Source organism: Oreochromis niloticus, linkage group LG16, assembly GCF_001858045.2.
Source record: "Oreochromis niloticus isolate F11D_XX linkage group LG16, O_niloticus_UMD_NMBU, whole genome shotgun sequence".
NCBI classification, from domain to species: Eukaryota; Metazoa; Chordata; class Actinopteri; order Cichliformes; family Cichlidae; genus Oreochromis; species Oreochromis niloticus.
The window spans coordinates 1,185,961-1,204,978 of record NC_031987.2 but is presented as its reverse complement, the minus strand read 5'-3'; the positions used below and the strand labels follow the sequence as shown (position 1 = coordinate 1,204,978).

Here is a 19,018-nt window from a genome sequence, read left to right as displayed (position 1 = left end):
ATATGATCAACCTATCTGTAATAATCGACTATGTACCACAGGCCTTCAAGCTGGCTGTAGTTAAACCTTTACTTCAAAAGCATCTCTTGACCATCTCTAGGTCCTTGAAAGAGTAGTTGTCAGACAGCTAACAGATCACAGTGACTGTCCCCAGAAAACAGCTTTCGCTGATGTGTTTGTCCTGCATACTTAGACACAGCTGTGACTCGATGATACTCAGACGTCTTCAGCAGAGTTTGCCTCTGTTCCACCTTCTCAGAGCTTCTTTCTCTTCTCTTTGTAGACGGCTCTAACCAAAGGCTACGTCCTGACCCCACAGCCTACCGTCCCAGATCCCATCTCAGTTACCTCGGAGACCGGGGAGCATAACAATCACACAACATCACCTTCTGCCAACATTGACGATAACTCAGAGGACGATGACGATGATGATGGCAACTTGCACTATGTGAACAGGGCAGTGGATCTCTCCTCGGGGGAAAGCTGCTGCTGTCAGGAGCTTTCTGGCAACATGTCAACGAACAGCGAGCCAACGGCAGCACTGGACGCTGGAAGTTCAAGGTTATTTGCTAAGGTGAAGGTAACGGCGCTGCCTGCAGAGTCTGACGAAGGCCAGGTGGAGACGGAGGTGGAGGGAGCGCAGCTCTGTTTGGTGAAAGAGAGGAGTCGAAGTGGAGTCTGGGGACAAAGTCAGGACGAGGAGGTGGTGAAGTCCAAAGAGGACGAGGAGGTGCGGGACATCTCCGGCAATATCAACCTGTTCTCAGTCACCCTCGCCTCAATGGCTGCACGTGATGAAGATGAGGAGGACGTCACAGGCTTTTTGAAGGAGTCCAGCCTGGAGGGTTTACCTGCCACAGACTCACAAACTGAACCAGGTGATCACCTGACACCTCAAGTATTCCCGACACACAGAGACCGCACCGCGAGCAGACGTGAAGGCGACAGCACGGACACGCTAACTGAAGAGGAAGAGGAGGAGTTCTCGCCGTATTTGAGAAACAGATGATACTGATGTGTGCTGCTCTGAGCGTCGATGACTCGCAGGTTCTCCTCGTGTTTGGAGACCAGCTTATTATTTGGTGCTGCAGGTCAGAAGATCTGCAAATGAACCAGCCGGATTTTCTGTGTCCGACTTTTTGACTTGTTTGACTGTGAACATAAAACTGATGCTGCCAAATGGGGTCCAGACACTTTTAATGTTGTTTGAAAATTAAACATAAGCATTTTAAGAAAATCAAATGAAACTGTGACATTTCTCTTTGTAATGTTCTTCATTAAATATAGATTTTAATGTTTGCTTTTCTCCTGGTTTCCATTCTCTGTACTTCAAAATTAAGTTTTGGTCATCTCACGCTGAGTCTCCTCTGTCTCAGACAAACTATTTTTCCTGCAGTGACTTTAAAACTGCTGCTTTCTGATTGGCTGCCCCTTGTAAACAGAAGCTGGCTGGAGCTCCTGAGATGACCATATAAGGGTATACCCTCCCTCTGATATACAGTCTCAGGTGTAGAAAAAAACTGTCTGCAGAAGAGCCTTTGACTCACTTGTTCATACACTGACCAGTGTTTCATATAAACATCCATGGCTGGAACAGAAGATATGTGAACAGAAATTAGCAGAAAAAGAATAATGTTCTAATTATTACATTTTATTTTTTAATATTTAAAAAAATGAGTCCTTCATGATTTTTCCATGTTACCTTACATTGGTGTCATGGGTTTAAAAATTTGACTTAACTCAAAATTTTGATTTAGTAAATTGAAATTTTGACTTGCGTACCTCACAGTTTTGGGGTCAAACTACCAACCTTCCAATTAGCAGATGAACTGCTCTAACACCTGAGCTACAGCCACTCTGTACCCCGTGCTAATATTGTTGCTAGCCAAATCATAATGCTAGTGGATTTCCAGATTACTTCAGCAGTATGACTGTTGACATTTAATAATGTAATGGGATTAAGCAAAGGTCTGCAGTGGTTTGTTGCAGCAGAGTTGTAACATGAAGGCATTTTATTCCTACATCAGAATGTAAATGGGAACTTTGTAAGGGCAAAGATGGAGGTTAGCACAACTTCCAGAGGGTACAAAATCAGTTTAAAGGCTTATTTTGAGACAAACCTTCAAGCCTTTCAGCCACATTTGACTGCTGATGTTATTTGTGTGGTTTTTATGTGGAGACCTCTGGAGTTACGGCTCATTTTGAGAAAACTCGCAGGTATATATCAGCTTTTTGTTTTTTTAGTGAAGCAAGAACAAGGATTGATGTACAACAACATGGCTACAAGATATGCACTTTCAGTCAAATAAATAAAATGAGAACTTACTAAACTTCTTTGTGTTAAAAGGTTTCACTGCATTTTTGTTTTTCATAATCTTAAGGGTTTGAAAATAAGAAATAAAATCGTTATTTTATTCCACCATGGTGTGTTGTTGTGGTTATAACATGACCTGCTCGTGAAGCGCGTACCCGGATATTTAAAACTAAATGTAAACCTCAAATCTAAGGAAAATAACCACAAACTATATCACATGACTTCTCAAAGCGTACTGGGAGCCTGTCAGCTAAGCGTCCGTGCTTCCACAACATCACGTGATTTCCCATCACCAACTTCCCGCCGTGCTGCATTCATGACGGCCGGTCTAATGACATCTCGTGAAGAGACGGCGTTATAAACCGTAAAGAAAAATTAACACACATATACATACATATATATATATATATGTATATATATATATATATGTATATATATATATATATATATATATATATATATATATATATATTGCATCTGTCCGGCTGTATTTAATGCTGTGTGTCAAACCAAGTTTACACTTTATAATTTGTCAGACTGGTCAACAACAAACTCAAAGCGACCGAGTGGAAAATGTTTCTAAGTGCTGCTGCTGGTGTGTCATTGTTGGGTGTAAAGTTGCGTCCCAGTGATCAAAGGAACGACACAGGAGCAGGAGAGAGTTCGGGATTACCGGAGGTCCGTGAAGGCAGCGGGGCGGCAGCAGCGTGTTTCGGTCCTGTGACAGCGCTAACGGACGCATATCGGGACGCTCACCGGGACAGGTAACGCGCACGGACTCATTGATCGGTTACTACCAGCCTGGAGCTTTGATCTTTTACCAGCTAACACAGAGGGTGCTAGCCCGTTAGCCTGTTAGCCTGTTAGCCTGAGATGAGGAGGAATTTCCGGCGAGTGGGCGGTTTGAGAAAAACACGAAAACTTGAATCTGCGGACCAGTGACGCTTCATGGGGGCTTTATCTCTCCGTAACAGGTCAGCAAGTTAAATTTATCTCACAGTCTGTACTTACAGGGAAGTCTGAGGCCAAATCAGAGGCTAACAGAACCACGGGGGGTGTCAATAAAGGTTTATTTCAATGTCAAAACTTTATTAGCTGTGTTTAACTGTAAGACATGAGACAGAAAGTAAAATCGTGGGTCTGTTACTGCACTTTCATCCCTGCTCAGAAAGTGAAAGCAGCTGCTGTCTGTCCGTTGAGGAGCTGATGGAAGCTCGGCAGATGTGCTCCTGCTGTCATGACCGCTCTCATCTGGATGCTCTCGTGGCTGCCTCTGATCCTGCCAGGTGAGCACGCACTCAGAACCACGTGATCTTGCCTCTGCGTATTTCTGGACACTCCGTGTCATAGTTCAGGCCGTTTCCTCTCGGGAACCACCTGAGTGTCCCGGCTGGCTGACAGCCTGTGGTCATCCACTCACCGTCCCCTGCTTCCTGTTCCTTTGTCACTGTAAAGGCGTGTGTTATTCAGTCAGACCTGAGACCATGAAATCATCAGGAAGGAGTTGACTGAGCCCAGAGATCAGCTGAGCAGGTTGCTCATGTTGTCACAGACTTGTGTCCAATCAGGCTTTTCAGACGTAGAGGCTGCAGCCATCTTTAGTACACTATATTAGCAACAGTTTGCAGCTCTTCTTTCCAGAGGTTTAGGAGTGTTTATGGGAATCTTGGACCATTCAGAAGCACATTTGTGAGGTCACACTGGTGTTGGACAGGAACACCCGGCTCACAGTCTCTAATTCATCCCAAAGGTGTTCTGTCGGGCTGAGGTCAGGACTCTGTGCAGGCAGGCAGGTTCTTCCACAGCTCATCCATGTCTTTCTGCACACCGGTGTGCAGCCATGTTGGAACAGCTATCCTCAAACTGTTCCCACAAAGTTGGGACCATGAGATGGTCTGCTGAAGCATGAAGAGTTCCTTTTCCTGGAACGACTGACAGTGGGGAGATGTTTGCTGGGTCTTTATTTCCTCCCACAGTTCCCACACATACAGATCCCAGCTCCTCCCACAGCGTGCACATGTGCAGGAGCAAAGCTGAAGTTCTGTCAGGCAAAGAAGAGCTGCTGCCTGTTTAATAATTATGTAGAGTGTCTGTGAAGAATAATAATCATTTATTGTTTTTTTTGCTGAGATTTAAGATGTTTCATTTTGTGCTGCGGGTCAGATAACTCATGGTGCTGGTCTCCTGCTGACCTTTGACCTTCCTCTTCCTGTCTGTGTTCCAGCTGTAGGTATCCTCCCAAAGCCCGTCAACGTCTCCCTGACATCACTCAACTTCAGTTATATACTGAAATGGCAGGCGGGACCAGGCACACCTCCAGGGGTCTACTATAACGTCGAATACACAACTGACAGGTGGGTTTGCCTTCACACACTGACAGCTGCAGGTGTGCTGTTGTCATCTGGTTGGTACCCTGATGGTAGTCTGCGTTGTCTTCAGAGAAGTTCTGACATGTTTCTGGCACATATTGGCTCAGGTGATCACGAACACTTCCTCTGAGATCTGATGTTTCTCTCCTCTCTGGTCATGAAAGAAAACATAGCTGGAACCCGGTGGCCGGCTGTGAGCGCGTGCAGAAGCCTCTGGTTTGTAACTTGACGGCGGCGTTCTCCGTCCTAACGGAGAGGTACTTAACAAGGGTTGGAGCTCAGCTGGGAGGCCAGGTCTTTGGAGAACCGGTCATATTCACACCCATCGGTGAGTGTCATGGACACGAACGGGAGCGTCTTCAGCTGATACGCCACGCGTTTGTTATTTTCAGCCCTCTGAGAGCTGTGTGTGTGCGTCATGTGTTGTTGTTTCTGATTTCTGCAGAACACCTGAGTCTGCCGCTGCTTAGCGTGGCGCCCAGCGACAGAAGCCTGAGCGTGGATCTTCACCCTCCGCTGGAGCGCCTCAGGAAGAGCTACGACATTCTCCATTACGAGCTCCAGATCAGCAGCAGCAACCTGGATAAGCCGGAGGTACATGAGAGAGGGAGACCAATCAGAACACCCGGTTTGAGTTTCACCTCCACAAATAAACGGCAGAGACGTTGAGGGTCAAATGTTTACCTCAAGCAAAGTATAAGGAGGGAGGAGCCTGGCCTACAGGCCTGACACGGGACGGCGTGTTACCTTTCAAATCACACAATACTAACTCCACTTTGGACCCGCCCACTTCGTGTCCGCTGCTTCCATTAATGTTTCCATGGTGATCCAGCTGTGGAATTCTGTCCCACTGTTATTACATTTCTCGCCGTGCGTCCTCACCAGCTGCCGATGAGCATAAGAGCATACCTCACATGGTAACCATGGTGATACCTGAGCGTCCTGAGGGTCGGCTCGAAGCGCGTTAGAAACAAGTTTACTTCCTGCTTTCATCTGTTAGCTGTGAGTGGATCTTTATGGGCAGTGACGTACTCCTGAACCTCTGGGACAGAAAGTGTGGCCTAAGGCTTTCAACAGTTTGAAGTCAGTCATGAGTCCACTCTGATTTATTATAAATGTTTAAATATTTTCCTAAATGTAAAAAGTCTGTAGGCTGAGAGCAGGCGTCACATGAGAGACCTGCTTCTGTGTCAGTTGGAGTCTGTTTGAGCAGGACGCCTCCTGTGCTGATAATCTGTGCTGTGTGTGCAGGTCATCAAGATGCGCTCTCTGAAGAGCTATAAGTGGGATTGTTTGGAGCCCGGCAGGCGGTACTGTGTCACCGTGCGATTCTACGACGACCTTGAGCATATGCAATCCAACTTCAGCCTGCCTCAATGTGCTACAATACCAGCCATCTTCTCTCCAGGTACACACACACACAGATACACACACACATACACACACACACACACACACACACATATACATACACACACATACATATACACACACACACACACACACACACACACACACATACATACATACATACATATACATACACACACATACACACATACACTCACACATACACACACACACACACACACACACATACATACACACACACACACACATACACACACACACACACACACACACACACACACACACACACATACATACACACACATACATACACACACACACACACACATACATACACACACACACACACACATACATACACACACACACACACACACACACACACACACACACACATACACACACACACACACACACACACACACACACACACACACACACACACACACACACACATACACACACACACACACACACATACACACACACATACACACATACACTCACACATACACACACACACACACACACACATACATACACACACACACACACACACACACACACACACACACACACACACACACACACACACACACAGTGATTTCAGTTATCTTGCTGTCAGGTGGAAGATGGGTGAAGCTAAAGGAGCAGCATCATAAACTGCTGTTAGCCTGCAGTGAAAAATGTCATTCAGGGCATGTTAATAACTGTACGTCAGGACTCTGTGGAGCTCCACCTGCTTCCTTTACGTCGTTTTTCAAAGCTGTGCCAAGTTTCAGCCCCCTCGGGTTGAACTGTGAGATACAGCGTTTGTGTGTTCACTTATTTAGTTTTACTCACTGGAAAAATCAAGTTGACACATGCAGGTGATAATAAAAAGCTTTTAGTCCACAACATTCATGCTGAGCTTCTGCTTCTGTTGTGATTGTAAATGGAGGGAATTCCCCGTGAAACACACTTCCCACGCTAACCTCAGGGAATCTGACTGATAAGCAAGTCACGGCTGGAAACAGCAGTGCTAGTACTACCTGTAGTAGTACTACATGTACTAGTACTACCTGGGTCATCACACTTGTGTGGTGAAGAAAACAAACATACCCAACAGTGTCAAGGTGTATAACCTGGAAAAGTTTGATTCCTTTAACCTGTGGCTCCTCACAGACCTGCACAGACAGAAGGTCAGAGGTCACATGGTTTTCCAGGGTTAGGTAGGTCAGCCTGACTTGCTAACGGTCCAGCCTCGTGGCCTCAGAGAGAGTGGAGGTCATTTATGCAGCAGGTGATTGGCTGAGAGATGTGCAGCCTTCAGTTCCGGCGGCGTTGTTGGAGCTGACGACTGTAATATGATGTGAACGTTTAAACGTTGCTGTTTTCAGGCTGATGAGACTAATGTTCATCTCTAAACTCGCTGTGTTCCTGCGTGCAGACCCGCTGATCTCGGGCATCTTGTGCTCGTTCGTGATCATCATCGTGTTCTGCATCTTCCTGCTGATCGTGACCGGGTTCATCTGTCTGAGACGGAGGCTGCTGCCGTCGGTTCTGGTAAGTTCTGCAGTCAGAGCATCACACACTGAACACGTCACCAAAGGAAGACGATTTATTCTAGCATCTGATTCCTTCAGGTTTCAGTCGTCAGCGCTCATATGTCTGGCTGATGTTCGACCTTTGTTGTTGTTTCACAGTTTCAAAGAACGCCATCTCGATCCGTGTGATGAGTGGCTCTTATTTTGAAAGTTCAGCTGTTTTCAGTTATAAAATAAAGTTTCCATCCTGTACCCGCACCGCTAACTGGACCTGACCTTTCACTTCACCATCCAGCAGCAAACGGGTCAGAGGTCCTGAGTTTGAGTCTTTGAAGCGAACTCGAGGACGCTGGTTTATTAAAACGTGACACGATCGTGCTGTGATAGTTACGTGGTTTCAGTCTCACTCCTGTCACTTCTCATTGCTTCATCACAGCAAAGTGTTTTCCACTCGAACAGATCCGCGTGTCTAAAACACGAGAACGATCTCATCAGAAATATTCCCGTTGATCTGCAGAGAACACGAGTGGGAACGTGTGAAGTGTTCTTTCTTTCTGTGGTTTCACATCTCTGTCATCTCACATCCTTTGATACGTGTGAAGCAGAAATCTGAGTGCAGATTACACCATCAGAGGCTTTAACTGGACTCTAATGTGGTGGAATCGCCCAGGGTCGGGCTCTCTGCTACAGCTGGAGTCGCAGGCCAAACAGTTAACGTGCTGTTTGCTGTTTGTGGTCGAGCGGCGAGCGCTCAGCGTTTTCTGAGTAAAGACACAGGAAGAAACAGCAGCAGGCGGAAACTCTGCCAGAGCTGCGGTTAACGGTGGTGTACAAACAAAGAGAGGCAGCTGCACAGACTCGGGGCGTTGCTAAAGAGCTCACAGACAGAGCGTGCAGGCAGGATCTGCTTGGAGAGTTCGGTGAAACACAGCCATGTTTTTACAGCTCGTACTGCAGTGAAATCCCATTTGCTCCCATTTCAGTCACAGCAGCGCTGAGACCCCTCGGCTGCTCGCTCACCGAGCCGCTAATCGCTCCATTTATAACGTGCCGTGTTATTGTGCAGATGGCAGCAAACAACTTTTAATATTCCTGCATGGGCACAAGCCGTCCATGTTTAAAGCGCTCACGAGACTAAACTGTCATGTTTGTCCACAGAGATCTCACAGTGATTCTGTTTCACAGTGTCTCACGTCCCTCTGGTCACATTTCAGACGCTTCATGATAAAAGTAATGTTTTCATATCAGGGCTGAGAGCTCAGAGCTGGAACGCAGGAAGAACCCGACCCCGGCCCGCTCTCCGTGCAGTGTTCAAAAGCTGCTTTTAAGTTTGGCTTTTATTTTCTGCTTTTACTTCGAGCCTGCACTCAAACGTTGGCCAGCCCTCTGAGGTGAAACCAGAGCAGCATTTCTGTGGTTTTGTGAGTGAGTGTTGTTTATCTGAAAGTTTAACGTCTTCGCCGTCTATCCGGGACTCCGGTGTACCCCAGGGTAGTGTTCTCGGCTCATTGTTCTTCTGAGTTTATCAGAAGAACAATAATCACGTCTTCTCACGTGATTATTTATCTGTAAAAACGTTCGTAACCACCTGTTTGCTGGGATCTAAAGGTCGTGTGGTTTATGAGCATGAATTAACCCTGAGCTTATTTCAAAGATGAGCTCCTGTTAACGCGTCGGTGAGTACCGTGTGACTCCTCGTCACCTTTAGTTTGTGAAACCTTGAATTCATCTGAGTATTTTCTTCGTGCAGACAGCGTGCTGGGATGGAGCAGCTGTGGGCGTCCTTACAGTTAACCTTTTTAATATTTGTAGTGTCTCATGCGAACGGGGGGATCAGAAGACGCTTTTCATGAAATAGATGCAGTTTCATGTTCCATTATTAACTGCCTTTAGTTAACCAAGATGCAGAGGGGGCTTTCCCCTGCTGTGTGACCAACAAACCAAACATGAAATTTGGAGGGTTTGGGTGCTCACCAACAGTTTCTTTCCAAAACACGGCGCCGTGCCCAGCTCTCTGTCACACCGCACTTCTTTTAATGTGATTCAGCTACGTTTCCACTGCTAGGAAACACGCAAAGGCCACGCGAGCAGATGAAGCGCGCTCACAGCCCACAAAGGTCTGTTCACCGCTTCGACCGTAACACCGAGCTCAGTTTGCTCGTAAAGCTACCGTCTCGTTTCACCTCGCTCATAATTTCAGCTACAATCTAAACTCGTTATGTCACAATTTCATTTATTCATACTTTTACATAATAAAGTAATGTGCAAAAGTCTTGAGCCACCCTTCACAGCAGTGACCTATGGGAATATTTCTGAGGGTCTCCTTCGCACAGTCGGATCTTTGCACCTGATCGTGTTTAAAGGAATGTTTTTAAAATATATTTGACATTTAACTCTGACCAATGAATTAAAAGGCCTCTAACTCCAGGGATGAACTAGATGAACACACAACATTTCAATTTTCATTTTAAAACACATCTTCAGGCTTGTTGTGTTTGCTCTCTCACAAAAACACGTCATTTGCTTCTTTTGCTAAATCTACAAAAAATGAAAAAACACAGTTTGACCTGAAATAGTGGCACCAACAAGGCGCTGATAGCTGGAAACTTACACACTGCACACTACACTGAGATCAGGCATCTGACAGTCACGTCTTTAAGAAACGGGGAGCAAAGACCTGACGGTGACCAGCTGATCGTCGACTGAAGCCTCATCAGCAACGGTCAGGAAGACGTTGTTACTGAAGGGAGACAGGAGGAGGACAGGAGGTCAGGAGGAGGACAGGAGGTCAGGAGGAGGACAGGAGGAGATCAGGAGGTCAGGAGTAGGACAGGAGGAGGACAGGAGGACGTCAGGAGGACAGGAGGTCAGGAGGAGGAGAGGAGGAGGTCAGGAGGAGGACAGGAGGACGTCAGGAGGAGATCAGGAGGGGGACAGGAGGAGGACAGGAGGACGTCAGGAGGAGGACAGGAGGAGATCAGGAGGAGGACAGGAGGACGTCAGGAGGAGGACAGGAGGAGATCAGGAGGAGGTCAGGAGGACGTCAGGAGGAGGACAGGAGGAGGACAGGAGGACGTCAGGAGGAGGACAGGAGGAGATCAGGAGGAGGACAGGAGGACGTCAGGAGGAGGACAGGAGGAGATCAGGAGGGGGACAGGAGGAGGACAGGAGGGGGACAGGAGATCAGGAGGAGGACAGGGGGACAGGAGGAGATCAGGAGGGGGACAGGAGGAGGACAGGAGGAGGTCAGGAGGAGGACAGGAGGACGTCAGGAGGAGGACAGGAGGACGTCAGGAGGAGGACAGGGGGACAGGAGGAGGTCAGGAGGAGATCAGGAGGACGTCAGGAGGAGGACAGGAGGACGTCAGGAGGAGGACAGGAGGACGTCAGGAGGAGGACAGGGGGACAGGAGGACGTCAGGAGGAGGTCAGGAGGACAGGAGGAGGACAGGAGGACGTCAGGAGGAGGACAGGAGGACAGGAGGACGTCAGAAGGAGGTCAGGAGGAGGACAGGAGGAGGTCAGGAGGAGGACAGGAGATCAGGAGGAGATCAGGAGGAGGTGCTGCTTCAGACGGTGCTGAAGACTAAAGTCGGTCATAGCGAATATTCACAGCTGAGCTGGTTGGATCTGTAAAAACTGTGTTTTTGTCTAATGTGCTGTTTTTCAGTCTCTGCCCTTTTTTTCCTTTTTCCTTCAAAATCTGCAGAAATGAAGATTTTAACGAACATTGTCCAACATGTTAATCATACAGCTGGCTAAACAGACGAGCTGATTATCAGTGTAACTGACGTTACAGTTTTAGGGAAACATTTTAAATTTACTTTAGTTTTTTAATATTTTATACATTTAGTTTTTCTACTGCATATCCATTTATTCAGTTCTTTCTTCTTTGTTTGTGTCTGTTCAGGTTTTTATATATATATGTGTGTATCAGCTGATGTAATCTGTGCAAATATCCACTGACGACTGCAGCAGTACGCATTATTGGGATTTCTATAATTTTATTAATAATTGCAGCTGGGTGAGAGCGTCTGATGGTAGGACAGAGCGAAACATGGACTCGTGTGCAGCCGGCTAAACGTCAGAGCTGTGATGATGTGAGCAGATGTCATCGTTTTTCAAGATTACTTCCAGGAAAAAGAAAACTGTGCTCTGCTGCGAGAAACACTTCTCAAGAAGTTCTCATGCAGGAGCAATGCAGAGGAACCATGGAGGGGGATTTCTGAGCTGCTTCCAGAGTAAACAGCCTGTTCAGACCAGGCGTTCAAAGCAAACCAGAAGTTTGTCGTGTGCAGTAAACGTCCTCAGCAGCACAAATCAGACAGAGAGACATTCAGGGCTGAGATCTGGAGCCATAGTAACAATCACTGTGTGTGTGTGTGTGCGTGCGTGCGTGCGTGCGCGTGCGTGCGTGCGTGTGTGTGTGTGTGTGCGTGCGTGTGTGTGTGTGTGTGAGCTAACAGCATGCGTTTCTGTCCCAGCATCACATTAACCTTGCGTACACAGCTGAGTGAAACTGAGTGTTATTAAATATCCACATTAGCAAACACTCGTTAAGGGGAAATCTGTCTGAGATTTTTGACTGACTCAGCCAAAAACCCCGACAAACGTTTTAATGACAGTCAGGAGACAGATCATCTCCAATAACAGGAAAAAACTGACTGCCGTTTATTTAAGAGTCAAGAAAATGAGGCGCAGGAGAAACTTAAAGTCAGGGATAAGCAGTAGAAATACACAGAAACATGAGTAAAAAATACTCCACATCATGAAAGTACAGTCATGACTCAGCATGACAGAAATAATAAACCAATAGTTACCAATAACTGATCAATAGTAAGCTCCAGTTTGACTGAACTTGGTTAAAGCAGAGCTGTTATAAGGCTTATACATACCTTACCATGGCATAGTCATGGGGAATGTGGACGCTGTGGCACACCAGTCAAAAGAAACAAAGTGCTTAGCTACCTCAAGTCTCATAATGCTGATATTGCATACATCCAGGAGACGCATTTTGTGAATGAAAGTGAAGCATTGAAATTAAAAAGGGATTGGGTTGGGAAAGTATTTCATAACTCAGTATCAAGCAAGAGTCGTGTTGTCATGATACTTATTGATAAAAGACTAAACTTTGTATTATTGAAGGAAAGCCGGGATGAAGACGGGCGAGTGTTAGCTCTGCAGGCTCTCGTTAATGCAGCTCAGGTTGTTCTGTGCAATATTTATGCCCCAAACAGGGATGAACCTAATTTTATGGATGAGGTTAACAAGATGCTGGGGAACATGAAGGGCCAGATCCTGTTAGGTGGAGACTTCAATAATGTGAGGGACGAATACATTGAAGTGCCATTAATGAACTGGGACAGCGATGCTTTAAAATAAAGAGTCTCAGTGTGGTAGATATTTGTAGGCTTGTTAACCCTGCGGAAAGAGAATACACCTTTCACTCTCACTCGCATAAAACATATTCCCGAATAGATTATTTTTGGATTTCTAAATGATGTGTTGATTTAGTAATAAACTGTGACATAGGTGTGATAGCTTTAACAGAACACGCGCCGGTAGAATTGCACATAAATCTAAATGTTGAAAAGAACAGAACGCGTAGGTGGAGACTAAACTCAAGCATGTTACTGCACGAAAAATTCGTATCAACCCTAAAAGAGGATATAAGATATTATTTAGAGGTGAATGTTGGATCTACGGACAGGCTGGCCATTGTGTGGGATGCTTTGAAGGTTAGAGATCAACACGATTTTTAAAATATTTTACCAAGATTTATACACGTCCGATAACAAAGTTAGTATGGATCTGCCGAGTGCAGACGTTGATCAAATGAAGATACAAAAAATTTCACAAGAGGCTAGGGACAAATTGGAAACTCCCCTAACCGAGGTAGAAGTAAAAGAAGCTATCCGTGCAATGAAAGCTGGAAAGTCGCCAGGAATAAATGGCTTCCCAGCAGAATGTTATCATAAATTTATAGATTTTCTATGTCCTTTTCTAACTGAACTATTACATGAAGCTTTTGAATTTGGACGACTCCTTTTGAGTTTTAATCAGGCAGTAATGTCACTAATTCCAAAAGGCGACAAGAATTTAACTGATCCAGGTAATTACAGACCGATAAGTTTAATCAGTGTGGATTGCAAAATTCTATCCAAAGTTTTAGCAAAGAGGTTGGAGGTTGTACTACCACAAATTATTCATCAAGATCAAGTAGGGTCTATCAGATCTCCTTCCGATAATATGAGGAGATTACTACACCTGCTGTGGCTGAATAGAAATAACACAAATCCTGTATTGGCTTTAAGTGATGACGTGACGAATTCTGTTTCCGGGCCCAAAGTAGTCTGCATTTAATAAGGCTGTTGTGTTTTTAACATGTTTTGTATCTTGTTCTATGCCTGAATGTTAAACTTAATTGTTACACCTGGTAAAGCAGCAACGCTGATCATTTTATTACAGATGAAAGAATTTAGTTTGTCAGCTCTCAGTAATGCTGCAGTGATCATTTGACTTTGGGACCTGCAGCGGAGTTTGGGCCCAGACATGGCTAATGACGTCAAACTTAAAGACCGGATATCTTTAGATGCACAGAAAGCTTTTGATTGGGTAGAGTGGAACTTTCTGTTCACAGCCCTGGAAAAATTTGGAATGGGTGACAACTTTTGCAGATGGATTAGAACCATATACTCAGGGCCAGAAGCGTCTGTATTTATGAATGAGGTACTTTCTCCTTTTTTTAGTATTTCCAGATCAACACGTCCAGGATGCATTTTAAGCCCATTACTATTTACAATCTTTTTAGAGCCATTAGCTATTCAAATCAGAGAAAATGCAGAGATTAAAGGTGTATTCAGGGGAGGCAGAGAACACAAATTGTTCCTGTACACAGATGACATTCTGGTATTAAACCAAGACCCAACTAATTCCATCACAACACTATTAGAGGTGATTAATAAATAGACACTGTTTTCAGGTTACAAAATTAATTAGCATAAATCAGAGGCGATGCCAGTTTTCCCAGCTTGTAGTCATAACTTAATATCAGGCTTTAACTTTATGTGGGTGGACAAAGGAATGAAGTATCTTGGAAATGAATTGAACCCAAATATTGAGGATATTATGACTAACAGTGTGCACAAATTAATAAACAAGATCAATAAAAACTTGGGTAAATGGAGTAAACTAAATTTGACATTGTGGGGAAAAGTAAACACAGTAAAAATGGTTGTAGCACCACTGATCAACTATTATACAGGAATGCTGCCTATGTGTATCCCGCGACGGATGTTGCAAAGCTATAATAATATGATAAAAGATTTTCTTTGGAAGCGTGGTAAACCCCGTATTAACATTAATTGACTGTCCCAACCCAAAAAAGAAGGGGGGCTAGCCCTGCCCAATATAGAGTATTATAGCATCTCTTTTGAAATGGATAGATTGGGCAAACATTGGGCAGAGAAAAACAATATAGATTGGATTTTAATAAAACAAGAGCTTGCATCTCCATTCACACCAACTGATATTTTATCACAAAAAGTAAATAATGAGGGTAAGACGCAAAACCCTATTTTGAAATTTTCAAAAATGGCATGGTATGGGGCGATCGTGGCTCAAGAGTTGGCAGTTCGTCTTGTAATCGGAAGGTTGCCCCGGCTCGGACAGTCTCGGTCATTGTGTCCTTGGGCAAGACACTTCACCCGTTGCCTACTGGTGGTGGTCAGAGGGCCCGGTGGCGCCAGTGTCCGGCAGCCTCGCCTCTGTCAGTGCGCCCCAGGGTGGCTGTGGCTACAACGTAGCTTGCCATCACCAGTGTGTGAATGTGTGTGTGACTGGGTGGATGACTGGATGTGTAAAGCGCTTTGGGGTCCTTAGGGACTAGTAAAGCGCTATATAAATACAGGCCATTTACCATGGTTGGAGGTGCATAAGAAATGTAAACTTGTGCCATATGTACAAAAGTATGCCCCCTTGTGGTATAATCCTAAAATTACAATTGGTAAGCAGACTGTTTACTGGACACAATGGCTAAGAAGAGGTAACAGAACTGTTAGTGACCTATTTGAAGGGGGTGTTTTCATGTCGTATGAGGATATTAAAAAATAAGTTTCGTTTGGAGGGTAACGGTCATTTTTGGAAGTATTTCCAAATAAGAAACTGTTTAAAAGGAGGAGTTACAATAACACATGAAAGTAACCCAATAGAGAATTTTATGTTACTACCACCATTACTATGCAAAGCTGCAAAATGGTATAATATTAGCCCATGGATTAAAAATAATATAAATAATAGCCTGAAAAAAATATGGGAAAGGGATCTGGGGTGTACAATGGATGAAGGTACATGGGATTCTATATTGTCGAACAATGGATTATACATTAGGGAAGCCAGGGGGGAAATTTATTCAGTAAAAAATTCTTAATAGATACTATTATACTCCTTCAAGGCTGTATCGAATGGGGATTGGTAGAGATGACTTGTGTTGGAAATGCCAACAAGCCAAAGGTACTCTGATATATGCCTGCTGGTTCTTTCAGTTTGGAACACTGTATTTAATTATTTGCAGCGTTGGACACTTTGTAACTTACCCAGATCACCTAAATTATGTCTACTAGGAGACAAAGGAGAGGTGCCGCAATTAAATAATCACCAGTTTAGAGTATTAAGCACTGCAGTGGTAACATGTGCCCGTGTCATTTTGGAACACTGGATGGACTCACATATTCCAACGCTTAAAATGTGGAAAGAAAGAATGATTGGGAACGTTGCTTGTGAAAAGATGTTGGGAAAGTTACGTCATGTGACGGAAGCTTCGGTGGAACAGTGGGACAATTTCTGCACCTACATGTCTACCTGACTTGGACATTTCAGCTTAATGCAACAGACGTTAAAACCTCACTGTTTTTGCTTTTGGTTGTTGCATTTTTGTATTTGTTGTTATAAAATGCAAAATCTAATAAATACTTTAATTATTAAAGAAAAAAGCAGAGCTGTTGATCACAGGTGTAAAGTATTAAAACAGGAATGCAGTATTAGTATTTTATACTTGTGTCCCTCCAGCACAGAGTACTTTAAATCTGAGTGTACTTCAGCCTGGTGAGTAATGTCAGCACGTCTGATTGGTTCATGTTATTGACTGTTCATCTCTGTCTCTGTGTCAGACAACCATCCATCACCTGGAGGAGGCGGGGCTCCACGATCCCTATATCATCTCCCCCCTGAACGTTGAGCAGACGGCGCCCTCTGCAGGCAAAAAGGGAAGCAGCTGCTCCTCCTCGGACGAGAGCGATGACGAGGGTGAGACGGAGAGCACGAGCGCCAGCACAGGAGGGGCGTACACACAGCGGGCGGGCACGAACCTCCTCTCCTCTTCATCGTCTTCATCATCATCTCTGACTCAGCCCAAACCGCCGCCTCTTCCCTCCTCCAATCAGGAGCCGTACTCTCAGCGGGACGCCCTGATTTCAACAGGAAGTCCTTCCAGAGCTGGGCTGGAGCTGAGGATGGGCTGTGGAGGAAGACCTGAGGAGGAAGAGGAGAAGGATGTGAACCTCCTCACATTAACTTTCAGCAGGGTGGAACAGGAGGAGGAGGAAGAAGAGAAGGATGTGAACCTCCTCACATTAACTTTCGGCAGGGTGGAACAGGAGGAAGAGGAGGAGAAAAAATCAGACTTCATTGTGGAGGAGGTGGCGTTTGACTCAGTGCTCGCCGAGGAGGGCGCCACAGAAACTGTTCATGATGAAGAGGAGGAGGAGGAGGTCTGTGGATACATGGGGCGCTCGGGTATCTGACAGAGCTCTTTAAGGTGCCTGGTTATCAGGTCCATGTCTGGGTTCATGTGGGCCAGAGTTTGAAATGTTTTCATTTTCCCTCCACCAGCAGCAGAGCAGATGTCGGCCATTTTTATTCTCGCCTCTTTGCTGATATTTTTTATTTGAATCTGTCAGTCAGACGGCTGAAGTCCAGAGATCGTCTCATTGTTTCAGGTTTTATTAATAAGGGTGAGTTACCCACTGATGCAGGAGGTCGAGGACGTCCGTCCCTGCTGCGTCTCTGGAGATGGCGACTCAGCCACCTCTAAAAGGCTAACGTAAGGTTTGCGTCCGGTCTCCGCGGTGAGCAGCTAGAGGACGTCCCGTTTTAGGGAGGCGATCTATCTAAATCTCATGTTCCTGTTAGACTTGAAGTTTTCTGTGGAATTTGAAACATGTGAGAACAGCACTGTAATAATGTTGAGGCCAGTTCTGAGCAGGTTTATTTTTATCTCTTATTTTAAATAAAAACCAGTTTGTTAGTTTTGTCAGTGACGGACACACAGCTGTGTTTGTTGGGCATTCCCAAAGTCCGTCACATTATCATCCCAGTGCCCGAGTCGAACTCTAACCCAGACCGAGTCTGAACAAAATGTTTCATATTCAGCCGTGCTTTGGATTATTACTCATGTTTGCACCATGTGATTAAAGCAGAGTAAGAAGGCAGTTAAACAGCCACTTTGTTCACCTGTGGGGGGGATGGTGGGGAACAGGGAGGCTTGGCTTTACAATGAAAAAGACCTGCAGCGACACCTGGTGGACTTGCTTCAGTATGACATGCATAATGACCCGGGCGTCTTCTGGATCGACTTCTTCCCCTTTGGACAATAACGTCTCTCACCTGCAGACTTTGTCCATCAGCACTGAAACTCTGACATTTGTAAATGTTTGGTTACTGTGATGTGTCTGTGTTGGAGAGCTGCTGCTCTGAGCACTGATTGTGTAACCAGCTCCGTTAGTTTTAGTTTTTATTCTTGTTGGTGACAGTAAAACAAACTGAAGCACAACAGAAAAACAGAATCGTAACAAACTGAAGTCATTTCCTGTATGTTTCATGTCAGTGACGATTAGTTTCTGTTTCCTGTAAGGACCTCTGTAATCAGTGATGTAGAGCTGATTATCTCTGAATCAGTCTGATTGATTGTTGTTGTTGGTTTTTGTCCCTCTGGTCTCTGGTGCGCGCTGCTGGACAATTTTTATGATTTTTAATGTTTTATAATCAAGAAATAATCTGACAGCAGATGAAATTACTTGATTCTTATGTTGTGTTTAAAGGCAGCGACTGTTGTTATGGGCACGTCTGTGTCTGAACTCTTCATTATGTCTGATCATGAACGTGTCTGCAGCGAATCAGACTCACACAGCCTGCTTACTGGCTTATTTTCATTCACATAAAGCACATCATACCTCTGTAATGCACTCATACAACTCACAGCTTTATTCAAACAGTGTAATCACAACATGTTTGTGCCATTTTTGCATGTTTGTACTCACAGTTAAAGTGGCCAGTGTTGAGCCACTTCATTTCTATATTGATCAAAAACAACAAGAAGCCTCAGATGTTTTTGTACAGACTCGTGCTTCAAACCAATAAAGGTCTGAGACCGTGCTGCTGGCG

General features: G+C 45.0%; 2 protein-coding genes across 4 annotated transcripts in view; both read left to right on the top strand.

Annotated features, from left to right (window-relative positions):
- The window catches only part of LOC100692337 (uncharacterized), a 72,461-nt gene extending 70,042 nt beyond the window's left edge, over nucleotides 1–2,419 (top strand). For both annotated transcript variants that reach the window (XM_019353029.2, XM_019353028.2), the window contains exon 8: nucleotides 284–2,419. In XM_019353029.2, the coding sequence (XP_019208574.1) occupies nucleotides 284–1,009 (726 nt within the window). In that variant the 3' untranslated portion in view covers nucleotides 1,010–2,419. The remainder of the gene's footprint in view (nucleotides 1–283) is intronic.
- Nucleotides 2,420–2,961: 542 nt separating this feature from the next.
- On the top strand, nucleotides 2,962–19,009 carry LOC102078673 (interferon alpha/beta receptor 2). Of its 2 annotated transcripts, none has more exons than XM_019353263.2 (8): nucleotides 2,962–3,078; nucleotides 3,483–3,600; nucleotides 4,539–4,668; nucleotides 4,848–5,011; nucleotides 5,129–5,277; nucleotides 5,935–6,091; nucleotides 7,484–7,599; nucleotides 16,747–19,009. In XM_019353263.2, the coding sequence occupies exons 2-8, from the start codon at nucleotides 3,552–3,554 to the stop codon at nucleotides 17,377–17,379; spliced, it is 1,398 nt and encodes a 465-aa protein (XP_019208808.1). In that variant the 5' UTR covers nucleotides 2,962–3,078; nucleotides 3,483–3,551; the 3' UTR covers nucleotides 17,380–19,009. The 2 variants fall into 2 exon arrangements, with proteins under 2 accessions (XP_019208808.1, XP_019208807.1); XM_019353262.2 differs by lacking the exon at nucleotides 2,962–3,078 and adding an exon at nucleotides 3,146–3,288.
- The last annotated feature ends 9 nt before the right edge of the window (nucleotides 19,010–19,018 follow it).

Bases quoted from the DNA above. Each gene is read 5' to 3' on its own strand.
- LOC102078673 (XM_019353263.2), top strand. From the start codon at position 3,552: ATGACCGCTCTCATCTGGATGCTCTCGTGGCTGCCTCTGATCCTGCCA. The intron at 4,669-4,847 runs GTGGGTTTGCCT...TGGTCATGAAAG, and splicing joins GTCGAATACACAACTGACAG to AAAACATAGCTGGAACCCGG. The intron at 7,600-16,746 runs GTAAGTTCTGCA...TCTCTGTGTCAG, and splicing joins GGCTGCTGCCGTCGGTTCTG to ACAACCATCCATCACCTGGA.